At 36.3% G+C, this 23,331-nt stretch overlaps 1 protein-coding gene across 6 annotated transcripts in view; it reads right to left on the reverse strand.

Moving 5' to 3' along the window:
* Window positions 1–23,331, reverse strand: part of PCDH15 (protocadherin related 15) — a gene marked incomplete at both ends in the record, with an annotated part of 813,688 nt that overhangs the window by 148,877 nt on the left and 641,480 nt on the right. For all 6 annotated transcript variants that reach the window (XM_080699048.1, XM_080699046.1, XM_080699047.1 and 3 more), the window contains one exon: window positions 341–450. In XM_080699048.1, the coding sequence (XP_080555174.1) occupies window positions 341–450 (110 nt within the window). The remainder of the gene's footprint in view (window positions 1–340; window positions 451–23,331) is intronic.

Here is a 23,331-nt window from a genome sequence, read left to right on the forward strand (position 1 = left end):
AATTACCAATAACGTTTGAGATGAGAATTATTTTATTAGAAAAACAGTGTAAATAATAATACAAAATTAACCAGCCAGGCGTGATGGTGCACTCTTGTAATCCCAGCATTTGTGAGGCTGAGACTTGGAGGATCGCAGTTTGCGGACAGCTTTAGCTACATAGTGAGGCCCTCTGCAACTCAGTGAGACCCTGTTTCAAAATAAAGAATAAAAAAATTGGGGACGGGGTATAACTCGGAGTTCAAATGCCTCTGGGTTCCATCCCCAGACCTGCCAAAAAAAAATTAACCATAATATGTTTAATAGCCAATGGTTAAAACACATCTAAACATCTGCTCACCTTCTTCATTTCCTGCAACAATGGAGTACACAATGCTCTGATTGATGGCTGCGGCAGAAATGACACCAACCATGGTCCCTCTGGTGGCAAGTTCACTTACTGGAGGAGGTCTGCAGGTTTAGAGAAGATAATTTATTTGTATTTTAAGGTGATTTTTAAAGCCATTTTAGGTTCAGAGAAAAACTGACAGAAAATAGATTTTTCTAAATACTCCTACACATACATAGGCTCTTCAATTGGCCACAACTGCCATTGCTGTGGTACTTATAATAACTGATAAACTACAGTCACATGTCATAATTACTTCAAATATATATATTTTAAATCAGGACTGACTTTCAGCCAAATTTTATGGACTTAAACAAATATTCAGTAAATATTATTTACCATTATAACATTTTATAAAGTATTTGTATTATACTAAAATTTTCGGTTTCACCTATTCAATCCCCTCAATGCAATCACTGAAAATAATGTGGACTTTTAACTGTGTCCATAAAATACCATTCAGTTGGAATAATGCATTTTGTAGCCTTTACAGATTTGCCTCTTTTACTTAGTAATATGCACTTAATATTTCTCCATGCCTTTTCATGGCATTTACTTTTAACACTAAATAATATTCCATTTTCTTGACATATAACAGTTAATTTAAAAATGCATGTTGGATCCTTCTTTGTTTCAGCAATATATGAATAATGATGCTAATAATTTTATGTACAGGTTTTTGTATGACTATACATTCTTCAACCCCTTTTGGTAAATATTAAGTAGTATGATTGCTGGATCATATGGTAATATTAGGTTCAGTATTAAAGAAGCCGTTGAAGTTTGCTGTAACATTTCAAATTCCCTTCATCAAAGAGGAAAAAAAAAACTATTTGCTGCTCATCCTTTGCCAGCATTTGGTACTATCAGTACGCTAGATTCCGGCATTCTAAGAAATGCATTTATTTACATTTATGAAATATTTTGTAATGTTAAAGTTTTGAGTTTTATAATAGAATGTGTAAAGTAGTAGGCATGTGCATGTTACTTTAACTAATAATGTGGTTTAGTGCTTTCAAGGGAATTCTGTATTAACACTCCAACCCTAACAAACTATGTTCAAAAATTTTCAAGTGCTCTTGGCTAGAATGTCTTATAATATATATTATTTTTTTTTCATTTCAAAAATTTTTTTTATTGGTGCACTGTATTCATACATCATAGTGGGATACAAACTTTTGTAGACATACATGCACACATCGCCCAGTCAGCCACCACCCTATCCCCACCCCATTCTCTCCCCATCCCTCCCTCCCATGCTTGGCTTAGTGGTTGACACCTAGTATTATAGCAATTTATCCAAATTAAAAATGATAATCTCACATAACAGTTTCATTTGTCTGATACCAAGCTTTTGATGACGTAAAGATAACATTTCAATATTTCTTTTTACTTTCTTTCTTACAAGAGAATATTTTTTTCTATTTTTTTAGGTGAAACTATCATATATTTATATATTTATTTTTCAGAAAAAAAAACACTATCCTAATATGGAATATGGACTCTAGATACCCAAAAAGATCTTGAAAAAGAACAAAGCTAGAAGATATATATTTTCTGATTTCAAACCATATAAAGCTACAATAATTGAAACAGTGTACTACTATTCTAAAGGCAGATATATAAAACATTGGAGTTAAATAAAAGCCTAGAGCTAAATTCTTCCCTATATTGTCAAGTTATTTTTGACAAGGTTTCCATGAACATTTGGTGGTAGAAATAATAATATTTTAACTAAATATTGTTGAAACATAATAATTACATGGAAAAGAATAAAGTTGGACCCTTACCTAATCCCATATATACAAATATTAACTCAAAATAGATAAAAGACCTAAATATAAATCTTAAGACTATAGACTTTTAGGAGAAAATCTGGGTCATAAAACCTCACAACACTGAAATTGGCAGTGATTTCTTGGATATGATTTCAATGGCACAGGCAAGAGAAGAGTATACAAACTCCCTAAAAAATAAAAAAAATATTGTATATCCAAAGACAATGTAAACAGAGTTAACAGTTACTAATAGAATGAGATAAAATATTTCAAAATGCTATATCTGAAGGTATATTAATATTCCAACTAGAAATCCTAAAAATTAACAACAATAAAGGCAAACAATACCATTTAGAGATAGGTAAAAGACTAACATAAGTAATGAATCTCCACAGATAACCAATCTTAGTTGACTGTTGGATGGAAACTCTTGTTTCTCTGGTTCTGGTATGTGTTACCTATTTCTTCTTTGTAGTTAATCTCTTTGAGTATTTTCTCTAGTGCTGGTTTTGAAGACAAAAATTCCTTCAGTTTCTGTTTGTCATGGAAGCTTCTTATTTCTCCATCTAATTTGATAGAAAGTTTTGTTGGGTAGGAAATTTTTGGCTGGAAGTTGTTTTCTTTCAGAGTTTGGAATATGTTACTCCAAGCCCTTCTGGATTTCATGACTTGGTTTGGGAAATCTGGAGTGATTCTAATTGGCTTGCCTCTGAATGTCACTTGGCCCTTTGTTTTTGTTGCCTTTAAGATTCTCTGCTTGGCTTCCACATTGGTCATTTTGACAATTATGTGGCGTGGGGATCCTCTTTTCCGATTCTGTCTAAAGGGAGTTCTTTAAGTTTCCTGAACCTGTGTATCAACCTCTTGCTCTATGTTTGGAAAATTTTTGCTATTACTTCCTTGAAGAGATTGTTGATCCCTTTGGTTTCACTTTCTTTTCCCTCCTCTATTCCAATTATTCTTAGGTTAGCTCTCTTAAAATGGGCCCATATTTCTTCAATATCAGATTCCTGCTGTCGGATATTTTTTCCTAGATTAGAAACTATGCATTCATTTTTGGAATGATCATCTTCTAAGAGCGAGATTCTGTTCTCCATGTGGTCTAATCGGTTGTTTGTGCTTTGAATTGAGGCCTTTACTTCATTAATTGCATCCTTTATCTCTTTTTGGCTCTCTCTGAGTTCTTTTCGAAGCACCTCTATTATTTCTACAGTTATTTTCCTGATTTGATCTTCTAGAAATCTCTGATTTTCTGTTTTATCGGGTTCTGATGTTGTGGGGTTGTGGGCATTCATTGCTCCAGTATTATTCCTTTTTCCCATAATTTCAGAAGTTTGTGCCTTCTCTGGGTTCTTCCCTTGGGTCACTATGACTTCACTTAAGGTGTTCTGGATCTCGAGTCAGTAGTATCTCAGACCCCACTACTCCTTTACTGGGTTGTATCACAGAGTCTCCGACCCAGAGTGTCGATAGAGGCTACTTTAGACTGTGGGGGGTGCCAGGTTGCATGTTCTCCTATGGTGTGATGTCTCTGCCGCCTCCCCTCCGCCACTGGGTCAAGTCCCAGGGAGTACAGTACTGGGATTTTTCCTCTGTGGCCCACAATTTGACTCACTGTTCTTGAGTACGCAGATGTAGCTGTACTGGATTCGGTGAATTCTCTGCTGCTGCCGCCAATGGCAATATGGCGCCGCTGTCACGCCCTCGGCCGTGAGGCTGGCGTATTTCTTCTTGGTTTTGATTTCCACTCTGAATCCCTGCGGTGTGTGCTGAGCTCAGCCACTGGGAGCTTTAGATTTTACCTGCAGCGAGAAATCCCGCCTGGCTGTTCCGCAGTGGCTCACCTCGGCTTGCTGTAGCCGTTTGGTGAATTTGCCGCTGCCGCCGGCAGTATGGTGCTGCTGCCGCGTCCTCGGGTGTGAGGCCAGTTATCTCCTCTGTGGCTCTGAGCTCTGTTCTCAGTCCAGTTTCTCTCTGGAGCCTGGTGATTTTTTTGTTTCTGGTGATGGTGTTTTCTGGCTATGAAAGGCACTGATTTTGTGGTAATGGAGATTGGTTGTTAGCGGGGCTCTTAAGCCCCGCTTTTCTTGGTCACCATCTTCCTGGAAGTCTCATATATATTATTTTTAATGAAAATAAAATCTAATGTTACTCTTTTTTTTTTTTTTTTTTTTTTGATGGTACTGGGGATGGAACCCAGGGGCATTCTACCTCTGAGCTACATCCCCAGTCCTATTTTTTTTTAATTCTTTATTTGGAAACAGGGTCTTACTGAGTTGCAAAGGGCCCCACAAAGTAGTAGTTGAGGATGTCCATGACCCACTATCCTCCTATATCAGCCTCCCAAAATCTGGGATTACAAACGTGCACCACCACACCCAGCTTAATGTTACCCAATTATATGTCATATTATAGAAAAAAAATTTCATTTCACTTTTCTCCAAAATAAGTTCTGGGATAAAATCAATAGTTAGATACATCTGTCAACTCAACTTACTAACATCAAATACTGCTCTTGTGTTCATATTTAATCAAATGGCTTCTATATTTTTTTCTTGTCCTTGTTTCTGCCTAATGTAAAATTCTAACTGTATCAAAAGTTGTTGCATGGATGGTATCACAATTTTTTTTCAATGCTGGAGATGGAAGCCAAGGTCTTGAAAATGCTAGGAAAATGCTCTACCACTGAGCCATATCCCCAGTGCCACATTTCCCTTTACTTAACCTATTTTATTTAACTGATAACATGTCATACTCCTAGGATTATGGTATCTACCTGATTTTAGAAACATGTTTTTAATAATGCATTATTTTATGTTTAAAATATATTTTATTTTTAGAATATTGGTATTATAACTAGGCTATTATAACTTTATCTCCATAAATTTATGCAAATAAACATTTTTATAATTCACATGTAATTATATCATCTATCTGTACTAGAATTAGGGAAACATTAATGTGATCCCTAGAAACATTCCTTCATCTTTTTATATTCCAGCCACCATAACCCATATGATTTCTGCAAACTTCACCTCTGGCCTTAATTTTATGAGAAAATCCTATTTTTAATTGTTCTACATGGTCTTTATCCTTCAACACTTACTATTTTCACATAACACCTCATTTTTTCTTTTCATTAACTCATGTGAAAGTCAATGTAAAAGCTTTCACTGAAATATCATATAACAGATTCTAACTGTAAATATAGTCTGAAACTTAAATTATGTATAAACTTATATAAATATCTTGTCAAAATTAATCGTTGCACAATGAACCAAATTATTTAAATGTAAAGTTATCTATATTACTGATGCACCAGAAATAAGTGCAAATCTACTAAAGAATAAAAACAATCTATACAATTTTTTTGTGCGTGTGGTACTGGGGGTTGAACCCAGAAACATTTTATCTCAAAGCTACAAGCTACATCCCAGCCATATGTTTTATTCTTTATTTTGAAACATGGTCTTACAAGTTATGGAGGGCCTCTTTAAGTAAGTGAGGCTGGCCACAAACCTGTTATCCTCCTGTCTCAGCTTCCAAAGTAGTGATATTAGAAGTGTGCACCACAATGCCCAGCTTATAGTTTATATAATTTTAACAAAATATAAAGTAGATATTTGTTTACTTAAATTATTTTCTTATTTTATTCTTCTGAGCTCTATGCATTATTTTGATAATATTAAAGTGTTGCTTTGGATAATCATGACTGCTCTATTTTCAGCCTGTGTGGTTTGGTAAGGATGACCCAAAACTCATGGCTTATGAGTAAATACATTACCCATCTCTGAGCAGTAAGAATACTTTATCCTGTGCTTAGTATTCATATGTTGATATTTGTCACATGCAAACTCAACAAATATCTCACCCAGAAATTTTACTTTAAATATTAGAAAAAGAAGCATTCTTTGCTTGATAGAAATATAATAATAGAAATCTATGCCGGGCGTGGTGGCACATGTTTGTAATCCCTGCGCTTGGGAGGCAGAGACAGGAGGATTGTGCAGGTTCCAAGCCAGCCACACTGGCTTAAGAGACCTTGTTTCCAAATAAAAATGTATAAAATAGGTCTGGGAGTGTAACCGGAGGTAGAAGGCTTACAAGGAACCCCAGAACCACCAAAAAAAAAAAAAAAAAAAAATATATATATATATATATATATATATATATATATATATATATATATATATATATAGGAAAGAGTTATTTCTGATAGTAATACAACCCACATAAAAGAACCAGAGGTTAAAAACATATCCTTTAAATTTTGATTAACATTCTAAATGCTTCTATAGCTGATGCTAAGTAAGTTCATTTTACTTACCAAAATAATATTATATTTCATTTTTCTTTTACCTAGAATTTCTATCACTTTAAATTAAATCTCCAAATTAATTAAAGCAACTTTATTAGATTTAAACAGGATACAGTTGCCTAGATATATATTCAAAAGTAAGATATCATCAAAACAAAATTACACTCCATAAACAATTCATCTAGACATTGCCATAGTATTTGATTAAAGAATTAGGGATGCAATTGATAACATTACACTTCAGATGATGTTGACTATCATAAAATAAAGGCACTTATAAAAGTAAAATTGATTTTGATGTAATGTTTTGTTAAAATTTTGTGTGATATTTTATATTATTAAGAAACATTAAAACTTCTTTAGTCATAGTGCTTAATAGTTGACCATGTTAATTTTGAAATCACTAAGCCTAGATAGGATTAAAATTTGGGAACTATGAAGACATGTTAGGGCAGAAGGTCTCTAAGATCTACCTCAAAAATTTCCTCTTTGTGGTGTCAATATCCCTGTGCATTCCTCTTCTTTTACATGAGGGCCAGACCTTGACTTGTTCTTTACAAACAAATATGGCACATTCATTTTAGTGATTGTTATATATGAGTGTAACTTGTAACTTTTTCTTGCTAGTAGACTGTATTGGATATATTCCTTTTTGGATTTAATGATATCAGTTGCCATGTAGAAACTGAAAGCACACAATGAACTTAAACAAATCAAAGTCAACCACTAAGCCAAGCATTGGAAGGAATGGGGTGAGAATTGAGTAGGGGCTAACTGGGTGATGTGTGCATGTATGTCTTCACAAGTTTTTTATCCCATTATAATGTATGAATACAATGCACCAATAAAAATAAAATAAAAAAAAGAAACTGATGACCCTGCCTAATCAGCAGTTATCCAAGAAATGAAATCCTCAGTTCTATATTCCACAAGAAAGGGAATCCTGACAATTCCTTGAGCTTGGCAGTGGATCCTTCTCTGGATGACCCTCAGATGAAATTCTGTCATACCTGATCAAAACCTTAAAAGTTTTTGTGAGAGCTGGGCGTGGTGGCACATGCTTGTAATCCCCGCGCTTGGGAGGCTGAGACAGGAGGATTGAGCAGGTTTGAAGCCATCCTCAGCTGGCTTAAGAGACCCTGTTTCCAAATAAAATATAAAATAGGTCTGGGAGTGTAGCCCAGAGGTAGAAGGCCCCTGGGTTCCATCCCCAGTACCACCAATAAAATAATAAAAGTTTCTGTGAAATCATAAAACAGAGGACAGAGCTAAGCCATGCCTGCGATCCTATCAAAAACTGCCAAATAATAAATGTGTTGCTTGATCCATTAAGTTTGTGGTAATATTGTCAAAGGCTGTAACAGATAACAATGATATGAGGCTCAAATACAAGATTGATAAATTAATATATGACTGATTAAATTATATACTATGTTTTAAAAAGTTGGTAATATTCAGGGATATTTTTCATAAACTGAATTTCTTTTTTTGTGGAAGTAGACATTACTTAGTTGTCTTATTTTGTTATTACCTAAAATAAGCTAACTTTTTTATACTTTCCATAATTATACAGCTTATTGATCTTTCTAAGATATAAATATGATGGCTATAACTAACTTTCTTTTAGATTTAATATTAGATAACCATCTCTTGTTTCAAATATTAAAATAACATTTTATATTCATTTTGTTCATTTTTGCTGTCTCAACTGCAAAATCCAGATGCAAATAACTAACATGGGAAAAGAAACTCAAATAATTTAGAAGGATTTTAAATCCTGAACACATCATTAAAATTCTTTAAAATTCTATTTGTTAGTGAACATTTAAAACAGATTTACTTTTATACAAAATATCTACTTATTAACCTTTGTTTCAATTGTTTCAGCACAATTATTTCCTTTTTTAATATTTTTATTTATTATTATTTTTTGTAATCATATATGCCTTTGGAATACAAGACATGAGAGGATATACAAGCACATATCATCCAATAAGCCCTCATTCAATCCCCATCCCATTCCCTCCCCCCTCGATCCCATGCTTAATTGGTGATTATCTTTGATATAACTGTTTACACACCTCATGAGTTTTAAAGAGATTCCATCCTCTACCATCCCCTCCCCTCTGATTGGTCACCTTAATTGCTTCTCAATAGGGCCCTTTCTACTATTCGACCTCCTCCTGTTACCCCTTTCCTCCTAGTTCTTGCTAATTAGGGGAAGCATCTGGATTTTATTTTCTGTGTTGACTGTGCATGCCTCATTGCAAGTTCTGATCCCACTCTTGACGGCCTGGCCACCCAGAGAACTCTTATCCCGACCTCGCTGGCTCCAGCACCAGCCTTTCCTCATGGGAAGCCCTGATCCTGGCCTTGCTGGCCCCCACACCACACTAAACCCTCAGCTGACTCCTCTCCCAGCCTCAGAGGTCCCAGCACTGGCCTATCCTCAAGACAGGCTTCAATTCCGGCCTTGCTGACCCTGGCACCGGCCTAATTGCTTGGCAGTCTCCCATCCTTGTCTCATAAGTTCCAGCTCTATCCTTGCCTCATGGCAGTTTCCAATCCCAGCCTCGCTGGCCCTGGCACTGGCCTTACCCCTCAGCAGAGTCCGATCCTGGCCTCGGAGGTCCCATCATTGGTCTTTCCTCATGGCAGGCTCCAGTCCTGACCTTTCTGGCCCCGGCACCAGCCTAACCCCTAGGCTGGTGCCAATCCCTGCCTCGGAGGCCTCAATACCTAGGCTGGCGCCCATCCCTGCCTCGGAGGCCTCAGTAGCGGCCTTGCCTCATGGCAGGCTCTGAACCTGGCCTCGTTGGTCCCAGCACTGCCCTCACCCCTCAACAAGCTCCAATCCTGGCCTTGGAGGCCCCAGCACCGGCCGTACCTCAAGGCAGGCTCCGATCCTGGCCTTGCTGGCCCCAGCACCAGTCTAGCCCCTTGGCAGGCTCCTATCCAGGCCTCAGAGACCCCGGCACCGGCCTTGCCTCACAGCAGCCTCCGATCCCAGCCTCGATGGTCCCAGCACTAAAGTAACCCCTCGGCAGGCTCCGATCCTGCCCTCAGAGGCCTCAGCACCGGCCTTGCCTCACAGCAAGCTTCGATCACAGCCTTGCTGGCTCAAACACTGGCCTGATGCATCAGCTGGCTCTGATCCCAAAATCAGAGGCCCCAGAAACAGCCTTGTGTCACAACAGGCTCTGATCCCGGCCTTGCTGTCCCTGGCCCCGGCCTAAACCCTTGGCAGGCTCTGAACCTGGCCTTGGAGGCCCCAGCACCGGCCTTGACTCAAGGCATGCTCATATCCTGGCCTCACTGGCCCCGGCACCAAACTAACCCCATGGCAGGCTCCGATCCCAGCCTCAGAGGCCCCATCACCTGCCTTGCCTCACACAGCAGGCTCTGACCGAGACCCTCTTCACCCAGCAGATTGTCCCAGGTTCCCAAGGTGAATAGTGGTAGTATTCTACCTCTGAGGTAATTTCTTCAAAAGTTCCAGGTGTATTGAATCAGATCTCTGCCTCCCCAGAGTACTTGCCGCTGCCAATGTGACAGCCTCCACCATTTCAAATTTGACCTTCAAAAAATGCAAGAAGGGGAGTTCCGAGTCTTGATCTACAATATGATAAAAGGATTAAAAACAAGTCTAGAGAAGATAAAAGATGAGTTATAAACACTAAAAAAGAATCAGAAAGAGGTCTAGAATGAAATGAAAAGAATCAATAAGTGAAATGAAGACAGCAATAGAAAGAAATTCCGGAAGATTAGATGAAATGGAAAACAGAATATCAATGTTAGAAGACAGTACATCCAAAACTGAAAACACAGCGATATACAGAAATCATTACAGCAACAAAACCTAAACATCCAGCAAATATGGGATAATATGAAGTGTCCTAACTTATGGATAATAGGCATTGAAGAAGGAATAGAGGTACAGATCAAGGGAATATGTAATCTCTTCAAAGAAATAATCTCAGAGAATTTTTCAAACATGTAGAGACTTGGATCTTCATGTCCAGGAGGCATACAGAATGCCATTGAGACAGGACCAAAGAAGGACCTCCCCACGCCACATAATAACCAAAATGACCCACATAGAGGCCAAGGAAGAAACCTTAAAAGCAGTGAGAACAAAAGGACAGGTAACATATAGAGGCAAAACAATAAGAATCACCCCAGACTATACAACCCAGGTCATGAATGCTAGGAGAGACTGGTACGACGTGATTCAGACCCTGGAAGAAAATAACTTCCAATGAAAACTAATCTATCCAGCAAAACTACTATTCAAAATCAATAGGGAAACAAAAGTGTTTCAGGATAAACAGAATCTTAAAAAACTCATGAATTCAAAGTCTACACTAGAGAAAATTCTTAAAGAAATAAACCATAAAGAAGAAAGAAGAAGCAGACTTCAGAACCAGAGAAGAGAGGAAGTCAATAAGTGGGCCATTTAAGTAAAGAAGAAAGACCAAATGACCCAAGGGTAGACAGAACACAAAATGGCAGAAAACAAAAATCATATTTCAATAATAACTCTTATGGTCAAAGGACTTAACTCACCAATCAAAAGACATAGACTGGCAATGTGGATTAAGAAACATAATTCAAATATATGCTGTCTTCAAGAAACTCACCTTACAGCCAAAGACATTCACAGACTGAAAGTGAAAGGATGGAAAAAGATATACAATGCTATTGGTGATCAAAATAGAGCAGGGGTAGCAACCCTGATATCCAACAAAAGAGACTTTAAACTAAAACAAATCAGAAGAGACAAATCAGGGCACCTCCTTTTATTAAAAGAAAAAAATACACCAAGAAGATATAATGATAGTAAATATTTATGCCCCAAACATGGGTGCAACCACATTTGTAAAACAAACCCTTCTGGACATCAGATCCCAAATAGACTCAAATACAATAATTCTGGGAGACTTTAATATGCCTCTCACAACACTGGATCGATCTTCAAGGCAAAAGATGAGTGAAGACTCTTTAGAACTAAATAAAACCATAAACCAAATGTACCTAATAGACATTTAGAGAATATTTCAGCCAGGAACTACAGAATACACATTCTTCTCAGCAGCACATGAAACCTTCTCCAAAATAGACCACATACTGGGACACAAAGCACCAGCAAATTCAAAAGGTGTAATATAATTCCTTGCATCTTTTCAGACCACAATGGAATAAAAGTAGAAATCAACAACAGGAAACTCAAAAGAAATTATTCAAATTCATGGAGATTGAATGATACACTATTGAATGATGAATGGGTAAGAGCAGAAATGAGGGAAGAAATAAAGATATTTATGGAAACAAATGAAAACAGAGACACAACCTACCAAAATCTATGGGACACTATGAAGGCAGTATTAAGAGGAACGTTTATTGCATTGAGTGCCCACATAAGAAGGACAGAGAACCACCAAGTAAAGAACCTAATGGCACAACTCAAGGACCTAGAAAGTCTGCAAAAGCCTATTCCCAAAGCCAGCAGAAGGCAAGAAATCATTAAAATTAGAGAAGAAAAAATGAAATAGAGAACAAAAAAACAATACAAAGAATCAATAAAACAAAAAGTTGGTTCTTTAAAAAGATTAATAGAATTGATAAACCCCTGGCCAATCTAACCAAAAGAAAAAGAGAATCAACTCAAATTATCAAAATTAGAAATGAAAAAGTAGATATCACCACAGATAGTTAAGAAATTCAAATGATTATCAGAAACTACTTTAAAAATTTATACTCCAATAGACTTGAAAACGAGGAAGAAATTGATAGATTTCTAAGCACAGTTAACCTACCTACACTCAGCCAGAGGATATAACAAGCCTAAAACAACCAATAACAACCAAAGAAATAGAAACAGCAATAAAAATTCTTCCACCAAAGAAAAGCCCAGGCCCAGATGGGTTTTTAGCTGAATTCTACAAAACCTTCAGTGAACAACTAATACCAATACTTCATAACTTCTTCCAGGAAATCTCAAGAGATGGAACTCTCCCAAATTCCTTCTATGAGGCCAGTATCACATTAATCTCCAAACCAAACAAAGATACTTCAAGAAAGGAAAACTACAGACCAATATCCTTAATGAACATAGATGCAAAAATCCTAAACAAAATAGTAGCTATATGAATTCAAACTATATCAAGAGAATAATACATCATGATTGAGTTGGGTTCATCCCATAAAAACAAGGCTGGTTCAACATATGCAAATCAATACATGTTATTCACCACATAAATAGAACCAAGAACAAAAACCACATCATCATAGCAATAGATGCTGAAAAAGCATTTGACAAAATTCAACACCCATTTATGTTAAAAAACACTGCAGAAAATTGGAATAGAAGGAATGTACTTCAACATCATTAAGGCAATATACTGTAAACCCAAAGCCAACATTATATTGAATGGGGAAAAACTGCAAGAATTTCCTCTAAAGTCAGGAATAGGACAAGGATGCCCACTATCACCACTCCTTTTCAATATAGTCCTTGAGACTCTTGCTGCAGCAATAAGAAAAGAGAAGGAAATCAAAGGAATTCACATAGGAAGAGAGGAATTAAAATTATCCTTATTCGCAGATGACATAATAATTTATCTGGAAGACCCAAAGAACTCAACCAAAAGACTTCTGGAGCTGATTGACAAATTCAGCAAAGCTGCAGGATACAAAATCAACATAAAGAAATCAATGGCTTTTCATTATGCCAACAATGAATCCACAATGAAAGAAACAAAGGAAACAATCCCATTCATTTTAACCTCAAAACCAATAAAATACCTAGGAATAAACCTAACCCAAGATGTAAAAGACCTCTACAACAAAAACAATAAAACATTAAAGAAAGAAATTGAAGAAGACCTTGGAAGATGGAAAGATCTCCTGTGCTCATGGATAGGCAGAATAAATATCATCAAAATGGCCATTCTGCCAAAACTGTTCTATAGATTCAATGCAATTCCCATTATAATACCAGCAACATTCTTCAGAGACCTAGAAAAATCAATCATGAACTTTATATGGAGAATAAAAAGATCCAGAATAGCCAAAGCAATTATCAGCAATAAGAAACATGCAGGAGGCATCACAATCCCAGACTTCAAATTATACTATAGAGCAATAGTAGTAAAAACAGCATGGTACTGGCACAATAACAGATATACTGACCAGTTGAACAGAATAGAAAATACAGAAACAAACCCACACATCTTTAGTCAATTATTCTTTGACAAAGGGGCCAAACTCATACTCTGGAGAAAAGACAGCCTCTTCAACAAATGGTGCTGGGAGAACTGGCTATCCATTTGTAAAAAGATGAATCTAAACCCCTATATCTCACCATGCACAGGAATCAACTCAAGATGGATCAAAGACTTAGAAATTAGACCTGAGACTGTGAAGTTAGTAGAGGAGAGCATAGGTTCAACACTACAACATATTGGCACAGGCAGTAACTTTCTCAACAAAACCTCCAAAGCTCAGGAAATTAAAGCAAGAATTAACAAGTGGGATAGCATCAAACTTAAAAGTTTCTTCTCATCAAAGGAAACCATCAATAACCTAAAGAGGAAGCCTACCAAATGGGAAAAGATTTTTACCAGCCATCACTCTGATAGGGGGCTAATATCCAAAATATACAAAGAGCTCAAAAGACTCTACTCTAGCAAAACAAACAACCCAATCAGGAAACGGGCAAATGAACTAAATAGACACTTCACAAAAGAAGAAATACAAAGGGCCAATAGATAGATGAAAAGATGTTCTACATAACTGGCCATCAGGGAGATGCAAATCAAAACTACACTGAGATTCCATCTAACCCCAATCAGAGTGGCAAGCATAAAGAAATCAAATAGCAACAAATGCTGGCAAAGATGTGGGGAAAGAGGAACTTTTTTTACACTGTTAATGGGAGTGCAAACTAGTTCAGCCACTATGTATATCTGTGTGGAGATTCTTAAAAACGCTAGGAATAGATCCACCATATAATCCAGCTCTACCACTTCTGGGTATTTTTTCAAAAGGGTTGAATTCAGGGAACTATAGCAACATATGCATACCTATGTTCATAGCAGCACAATTGGTAGTAGCCAAAATATGGAACCAACCCAGGTCTCCATCAACAGATGAATGGATTGCAAAGCTCTAGGAAATACAGAGAATGGAATTCTACTCAGCCATAAAGAAGAACAAAATCATACCATTTCCAAGAAGATGGAAAGTCCTGGAGAACATTATGTTAAGTGAGATCAGCCAAGCACAGAAGGAGAAGGTACATATGTTTCTTCTAATATGCCCAAACTAGGGAACCTAGAGGATACCAGTGGTAGTCCAGATAATGGAGGGGAAATACCAGCAAAGCTTGAATGGTAAGATAGAGGAGCAGGAAGGCTGAACTTGATTAATGAGGGTCCACATCCAAATATGTGTAAAATTATGAATTTGGCATGATTACCTGGGACAATCATTGGTGGGAGGGGGGAAGGGATAATGGGTGGGAGAAGGGAGAGGGTATCAAGTATTGTTTAAATGTATACCATTTATGTTCAATAAAAAATTAAAAAAAATATCTTTCCCAAGCTTTTTCCCATACTGCATAATGTCCAGTGTTCCTAAGCATGTGCGACAGTAGCATTCGACCTTTGGCGTAATTTCTTCAGAGGATCAGGGTGGGTTGGATCAGATGTCTGCCTCTCTCAAAGACAAGTCTCCACCGCCATCACAGCCACTGCTGCCACCACTGCCTTCCTCCTAGTTCTCTGCTAGACTCTCTTCTTACAGGTGATATCCAGGATTCTTAAAGATGTAGAGAAGCCTCAGTCCTCCTTTGCAGGGAATTTTTCCAAAAGTTCCAGTTCAGATGTATATGTTTTGTCTGCATCTCCAATATTCTAGCTGCCACCTCAGCCATCTTAACTTCTCTCAAATATCCCCCCCCCTTTTTTTTTTCTAAATAAGAGAAGAGAGTACATGTGGTTTGGGGAGGATGTGGGATCAGGCACTTGGTAACGAAAAATTTTTTTCATTCTGGGTGTGTGGGGTGGGGGCCTGTTGGCCCAGCTTTCAGGTCCTCCTGGGTATAGAAGGCATTGCCTAAGGGTGCCCCAACAGCACCCACCCACACGTCCAGGGTCAGGGCCAGGTGGCTGGGGCCTCAGGGTCCTTCCGGGTGGGGAGGGGGTCACCTAAGGGTGCCCTGCCAGTGCCTGACCACGTGTACAAAGTCAGGGCCTAGCAGCCTGGACTTCAGGATCCTTCTAGGTGGGAAAAAGGTCACCTAAGGGTGCCCTTCCAGCGCCCTTCCGCCCAGGGTCTGGGCCGGCCGCCCGGAACTCAGGGTCCTTCTGGGTGGGGAGGGTTCACCTAAGGGTGCTCTGCCAGTGCCTGCCACCCACCCAGGGTCTGGGCCTGGTGGCCCAGACCTCAGGGTTCTTCCGGGTGGGAAGAGGTTTGCCTGAGGGTGCCCCACCAGAGCCTTCCCATTCACTCAGGGTCCTTCCAGGTGGGGAGTGGGTTGCCAAAGTGTGCTCCGCCAGCACCTGCCCATTCGGAGTCGCCTAAGGGTGCCCCTCCAGTGCCTGCCCAACCGCCCAGGGTCGGGGTCTGCAGCCCAGATCTCAGGGTCCTTCCAGGTGAGGAGGTGTTGTGTTTAAAATTTTAGGTTAAAGCTTTATAACAAAGTGTGCTATGAGAGTGCAGTGTGATGAAGTTGCTAAGAAATTGCTTAAACTAATAATGTTGATCAATAATAAGTCGCAGGCAGGCATCTTAGTCAGAAAAAGCTTACAGGAGAATTCCTGGAAAAGCTAAGGGCATCCGTCCTACCTGAGAACATCTGCCGACCAGTCTCATACTTTAGATAAGAGACCCTCTCTCAAGTGACCTTCTCTCTTGTGACCCTATCATCTTCCAGAACATCTGCGTGCCTTGTGTAACTGCTTTAAGGTATAGAGTGGTAAATGATAAAAGTCGAGGTTGATGTAATAAGAATGACTTTGCAAAAAATAGTAGATACCCTCTAACCCTACCCTATTATCCCAAAAACGTCTGTCCAAGTTACCTTATTGGATGGAAGCTGTAAATTCAAAAAGTGTCATCAATGATGTAAAAGACTTGCAAGATGTTGTATAAAAATCCCACCTGAAGGGCGATCTGGGCCTTTGCCGCTTGTGTGGAGACACATTGCGTGGGTTCAGGTTTGAACCTGTAATAAAGTGTGGCTTGACGGACTAATAATTGGCTATGCAGTTATTCTTGCTCGCTAGGTTACAACAGAGAGGGTTGCCTCCACACTTATTTCTAGCAGAATAAAAAATACTATAAAAATGCAATTTTCATGTTGTTAGAATTGTATAAACCTCTATATAATAAATATTAGATTAAAATATCAATTATTTTTCTATTTATTGATGGGTAAGACCTATTTTATTACTGCTTTATGCCCTTGAAAGTATGAATTACACTGTTGAGTGAAGTATATACTCTTTGGCATCAAATATAAATTGAATTCAAAATTAAATACTTTGTGTAAATAAGAAGCCATAAAGTCAGATGAAAAGAGAAGGGAGATCATAAACAAAATGAAGAAGGTAGTAGGGTATAAATAAATAGAGAGATAGAAGTAAGGAATTAGACACTATATAACTACTATGCAAAAAATTAAACACAACATAATTTTTTCAATTGATAAAAATATTCAATTGTTTTTATGTGAATTTTATGAACTTTTGAATTTTGATAACTACTGAAACTTTTTAATACATAAGGTCACTGAATTTTATGGGCTGACAGTATATGATTTTTTAGCATAGCATACACATATTTTTAAACTTATTTCAGTGTCAATAGATTCAATTTACCATTGGCTCCATTTTCCTGTTGAAAACAATCAAAATCTATTGCTTCTCTTATGAGTAATGAATTAATTTGTCTAGGGCCAAATAAAATATTTCTCAGAAGGCCTTAAAAATCTCTCACTAATAGTTCATATAACTGCAATTTATCCATTTATAATGCAGCATATATCACTAACTCTCCTCTAATTTAACTTTTAACACTTGATTCAAAAGAAAAGTAGTTAGATGTCTGAAATTGAGCAATACTGATTTTTCAAACTTGAGTTTACTCTGTAAAGATTAAGACATCAATTGTGATGACTTGTAGTTAATGACTGCATTATATATTAAAAATTGCCAAAAGTTGGTTTTAACAATTCTCACCACAAATAAGTAAGTTAGATAATACATGTGTTAGTTTGAATTTTTTCACTTTACAATATATATATATATATATATATATATATATATATATATATATATTTCAAAATATTATGTTGTAGCATACCCAAATATACACAATTTTATTGATTAAATACAAATAAAAAGAAAATATAAATAAGAAATCATCAATATTATCTGGAAGGTGAATTGTGTAGCTATTAACATGTAATTGGAATCATATAGCATGTATATAGTCTTTCCAGAATGGCTTCTTTCTTTTGCAATACGTACTTAATTTTTTACCATGTTTTTATTACATGATATCTCATTTTGTTGTGTGATATAGCACAACATTGTGTGATATAGCACAACAATGCAAATTAGTTAAGAAAAATAAAGTAAATCCAAACCATTTAGTTAGGCATAATGGTACACTCTTGTAATCCCAGTACTTGAGAGGCTGAGACAGGAGAGTTGTAGGTTCAAGGTCAGTTTTAGAAACTTAACCAGTACTTCAGCAACTTAGAAAGACCCTGTTTCAAAATAAAAAGACCTTGTTTCTTTCAAAATAAAAAATAAAAAGGAATGAGGGTATATCTTGGAGGTATATTTCCCTAGGTTCAATCCCTAGTATCAAAATAAACAAACATTTAAAATAAAAAATAAGCTTTTGCAAATAAGATATGAACTAGAACAAAGTAACTCTTCATAATTTATATGCAAAAACTTACAATGTAATTTTCTCCTGAATGTATATATATTAACATACATTTGTGTAATATATCTAATGATTTTTGAAATACAGTTTACAAAACAATCTTTCAATTAAATATATTTTAATACATCCAAGTCATTTACATGGCTACATTAAATAACTTACATCATCCAAATATTGGACCTATTTTTACAGCATAAACATAACTGAAACAATTATTGTACAATTTAAAATTTATTTTCATTATTGGTGTGAGAAAGTAGCAATAAAAGTAAATGTTATACATGTTATATAAAGTTCCTAATTATTTTAAATGCTATGCAGTTTAGGATATAAAAGTGTTTGTAAATAGATGCTATGAAATTTCATTAGGATTCAATCTGGCTTTATTGCTTTTTTTCCATGAAGAGACAAATTTATCTTGACATGTTTGAATTTAATATATTTGCAAATCAGCACCCATTAAGAAACTGTTTTTATATCTACTATAAGAAAATTTAATGTAAATTAGAAGAAAAAAAAACACCCACTAGAACACTTACTTATTTGTAACCTTGAAATAATTTTATCAGGGAGATCTAATTCTACATATTTAACTAAGGACAAGTTTTAAAAAGTCATGAGTCGCTGGGCTTGGTGGTGTATGCTTGTAATCCCCGAGCTTGGGAGGCGGAGACAGGAGGATCAGGCTGTTTTAAGAGACCCTGTTTTCAAATAAAGTATAAAAAATAGGTCTGGAAGTGTAGCCCAGAGGTAGAAGGGTTTCCAGGAACCCCAGTGCCACACACACACACAAAAAAAGACATAAAGACATGAATCAGGAGATACCAGTTCTCCCAGAATTTGCAGGATGAATTGCAAATAAGATGATTAAAAAAAAAAACAAGTGTTTAGACATTGCTTTTTTTTTTTTGCTTTTTACCTTATCTTTTTAATTTAATAAAGGTTGCTTAAGAGATTTACTTCTGCTCAGATTCATAAAGCATTCTTTTCTTGAAGATGTGAAAACAGAAGTCTAAATAATTTCTTAAAATACCTTAAAGGTAAAACTGCACTTTAGTGTGTTTATATTTGTGTTCATTTTTATTTTTTATTGTTTTCTTTAATAAACTTTATTTGAATCTCTTTTAGTTTTTGAGTCTCAAACTTTAACACTGTAATGATCTGATAAATTAGTTTATTAAAAATTTTACATTTCAAAATATTGTACTAAAAATTCTGGTTTAGTAGGTTCATGAGGTCAGACTTAGGAAATAAACTTACAAAAGAAATTTCCAGTTGATTAAGAAAGAAGACTTCAAAACCACACTGTTGATTTAAAACAAACTTCTTTCCACATTATTCTTTTTCTTCCTCAATTTGACATGCCTTAGTCTTTAAGCCTATAGCAGTGGACATCCTCTCAACAAACTAGAATTTAGTTGATCTTATTTCTGAGTCTGGTAGGTCATGGTTTGAATTCTGGTCCTGCTACTTACTATCTTTGTGACCCAGAGATAATTGCTTAGCTTTCTTCATCTTTTTTTTTCTGTAAAATGGGGACAATGCTTTCTTCATGAGTTTATTGCATATACTAAAAAGCATTATGTATTTATAAAAGGATTTTCATTCCCCTAACATATAGTGGTTGCCTCATATATTGTGGCTATTAATATTATTTTGTAAGTTTTGCTTCTTGAAAGTTCAGCTTACATATATAATTATATATAAAAAATAGAAATGTACACACAAAACTTAATGACTTATGTGAGCTCATATGTACTATGCTCTTTGATTTTTCCTTCTACTTTCTAAGGTTACCAGAATTTTAGATCTGGGATGAAGATAAAATTTTCCTGTATACTATTTTTATGATTTTATACCCATAGACAACTTCTTTTTCTTCTTATTTTATTTATTTTTTTTTTAGTGATACTGGGGTTTCTGGAAGCCCTTCTACCTCCTGGCTACACTCCCAGACCTATTGTTTATATATTTTTTTGAAACAGGGTCTCTTAAGCCAGTGCAGCTGGCTTTGAACCTGCGCAATCCTCCTGTCTCTGCCTCCCAAGTGCGGGTTACAAGCGTGCGCCACCACGCCTGGCAATAGACAACTTTTTAAACCAGAAGAGCCAAAGCAGTTCTCAGTAACAAAAATCATGCAGGAGGTGTCAAAATATCTGACTTCAAACTATATTACAAAGCCATAATAATAAAAACAGCATGGTACCGGCACAAAAACAGACACATAGAGCAATGGAACAGAACAGAAGGCTCAGAAACAAATCCACACACTTAGAGACAATTAATTTCTTACAATGGGCCCAAAACATACACTGGAAAAAAAGATAGCCTCTTCAACAAATATTGTTGGCAAAACTGGTTAACCATATGCAGAAAAATGGACATAAACCCCATTTTCTCACCCTGCAAAAAAAATCAATTCATAATGGTTAAAAGACCTGGAATTCAGACCAGAGACCTTGAAGTTCCTTGAATAGAGAAATAGGTCCAATATTTTAACACATAGGCACAGTTAAAATCTTTTTCAATAAGACTCCAAGATACAAAAAGAGTATAAATATGTGGGATTACATTAAATTGAAAAGCTTATGTATAGCAAAATAAATTATTAAGTACCTCAACAGAGAGCCAACAAAATGTGAGATGACTTTTGCCAACTACTCTTCTAATAGAGGACATCTAAAACTACTATAAGATGAGATTGATATAACCAGGAAGGTGGCACATACTTGTAATCCTAGTATTTGGGAGGTTGAGAGAGGAGGATTGCAGGTTCAGTGATAGCCCCAGCAACTTAGTGAGACTCTGTTTCCAAATGAAACTGGATAGTAGTGTAGTTCAGAGGTAGAATGATCCTGAGTTCAAACCCTACCATCAAAAAAAAAAAAAAACTCCTAAAATCCAGTGATTTTAGAAGCTCGCTCTTCCTTCTTTCTTTCTTTCTTTCTTTCTTTCTTTCTTTCTTTCTTTCTTTCTTTCTTTCTTTCCTTCTTTTTCTTTTTTTTTTTTGTGCGTGTGGTACTGGAGGTGGGACTCTGGGGATTCTACCTCCAAGCTACACCCCCAGCCCTATTTTTTATTCTTTATTTTAAAACAGTGTCTCACTGAATTGCAAAGCACCTCATTAAGTAGCTAAGATTTTCCATGAACCACAGTCCTACTATCTCAGCCTCTCAAATGCTGGAATTACAAGCATGCACCACCATGCTTGGATCTAATACTTCTTTACGAAATAGGCTACAATGGAAGTTTGTATGGGTTCTTGAAGTATATATTAGTATAATTATATACATAATATTAAAAGTAAAAAAAAATCTAGCCTTAGCATATATTTAGTTGTTTCTCTTATTTTTTTATTATTTATTTATTTATTTATTTATTTATTTATTTTTTTGCGGGTCTGGGGATGGAACCCAGGGGCATTTGACCTCCGAGCTACACCCCCTGCCCTATTTTTTATTCTTTATTTTGAAACTGGGTCTCACTGAGTTGCAGACAGCCTCACTAAGTAGCTGAGGCTGTCTGCGATCCTCCAGGTCTCAGCCTCCCGAATGCTGGGATTACAAGCGTGTGCCACCACGCCTGGCTGTTTCTCTTATTTTGATGATTCTGATTTACATAATTTGAACACTATTTCTGTTTTATTTAAAAAAGGATCTACTCAAAATGTTATATGTTATTTCTAATTTTATAACATTTACATTCCTGATTAAATCAATTTCAATATTGAGGAAGTTTAAAGAAGTTTATATCTTTTTTATTTAAAAATTTCAAGCTCCAAGTAGTATACTCAAGGAAATAGGTCTACATTTGGATGTAACTTAAATTGTATGATTTTGAAACTTAAGCCTAATTTTTTAATGAGATAAAACTTCTAGAGATTCTAAGACCTAAAATTCTAAGACCTAAAATTCAAAATAGTTTCTGTTTGTTCATTTGCCTGTGAGAGGAATGTAGGTATTTGAGGTCAGAAAATAGACTGTAATAGAACATATTATGATGTGTACATGCATCAAATATCACACAGTACCTATGTATGATAAATTTTTATGTGCCAGTTAGAAATCCTGAATCAACCTTTTTTCACCTTCTGGATAAGTAGAATCTATTTTGTCTTGTTTTGAACTAGGGCTGGCCTGCATGTCACTCTGATCAATGTACTGTAGTGTGGCCTGTGTGCATGCATGTGTGAATATATGTGTGTATGTTTTGCAACTGGGAAACACTGTGCAACTTTGAGCCATAAACTAAGAAGCTCTGAGGCAGTATTTGAAATAAACAGGTCTAAATTTCCTAAGAACAGAAGACACGTCCAGTCATACTCTCAACTCTCAAACAGCATCCCACCCACCAGCTAAAGGTGTATGCACCAAGATAATCTTAAAGTTTTTCTCAGCTTGATTAAAGTTTAAGCAGCATCCTTGTGCCTCTTTGAGAAGTAAATCTTTTGAAAATTTTTTTTCTGTTACAGTTGAGAGTGCTTTATCAAACATTTGGAAGTGGCCCCTTTTAAGTGTTATCTGAGAAGATGTTCATCTACCCTTATCTTATAACCTTATCTTCTGGCTTCTCTTAGTAGATGGGATCTAACACCTCCTAACAGCTCTTCAGTTTTTTTTTTGTTGTTGTTGTTGTTGTTGTAGCTAGGTTGAGTCTAGACACAGTTCTGTTCTTTCTTCCTTATTGCAGTAGCCTTGAATAGCTCCTATATTGTCTGTTTAAATTGGTCAGGTGCTTTTTACTCAGGCAACACGTGGAATCCTAAAAGTCTATAATGTTAGCCCTTGTGTATAAGAAATATACTACTATTTAGTGATAGAAATCATATACATAATTAAAATTTTAGTTTGGATTATAGATTATTTGTATTATTTGTATTAATACAG

Source organism: Muscardinus avellanarius (genome assembly GCF_963383645.1).
Source record: "Muscardinus avellanarius genome assembly, chromosome: 7".
NCBI classification, from domain to species: Eukaryota; Metazoa; Chordata; class Mammalia; order Rodentia; family Gliridae; genus Muscardinus; species Muscardinus avellanarius.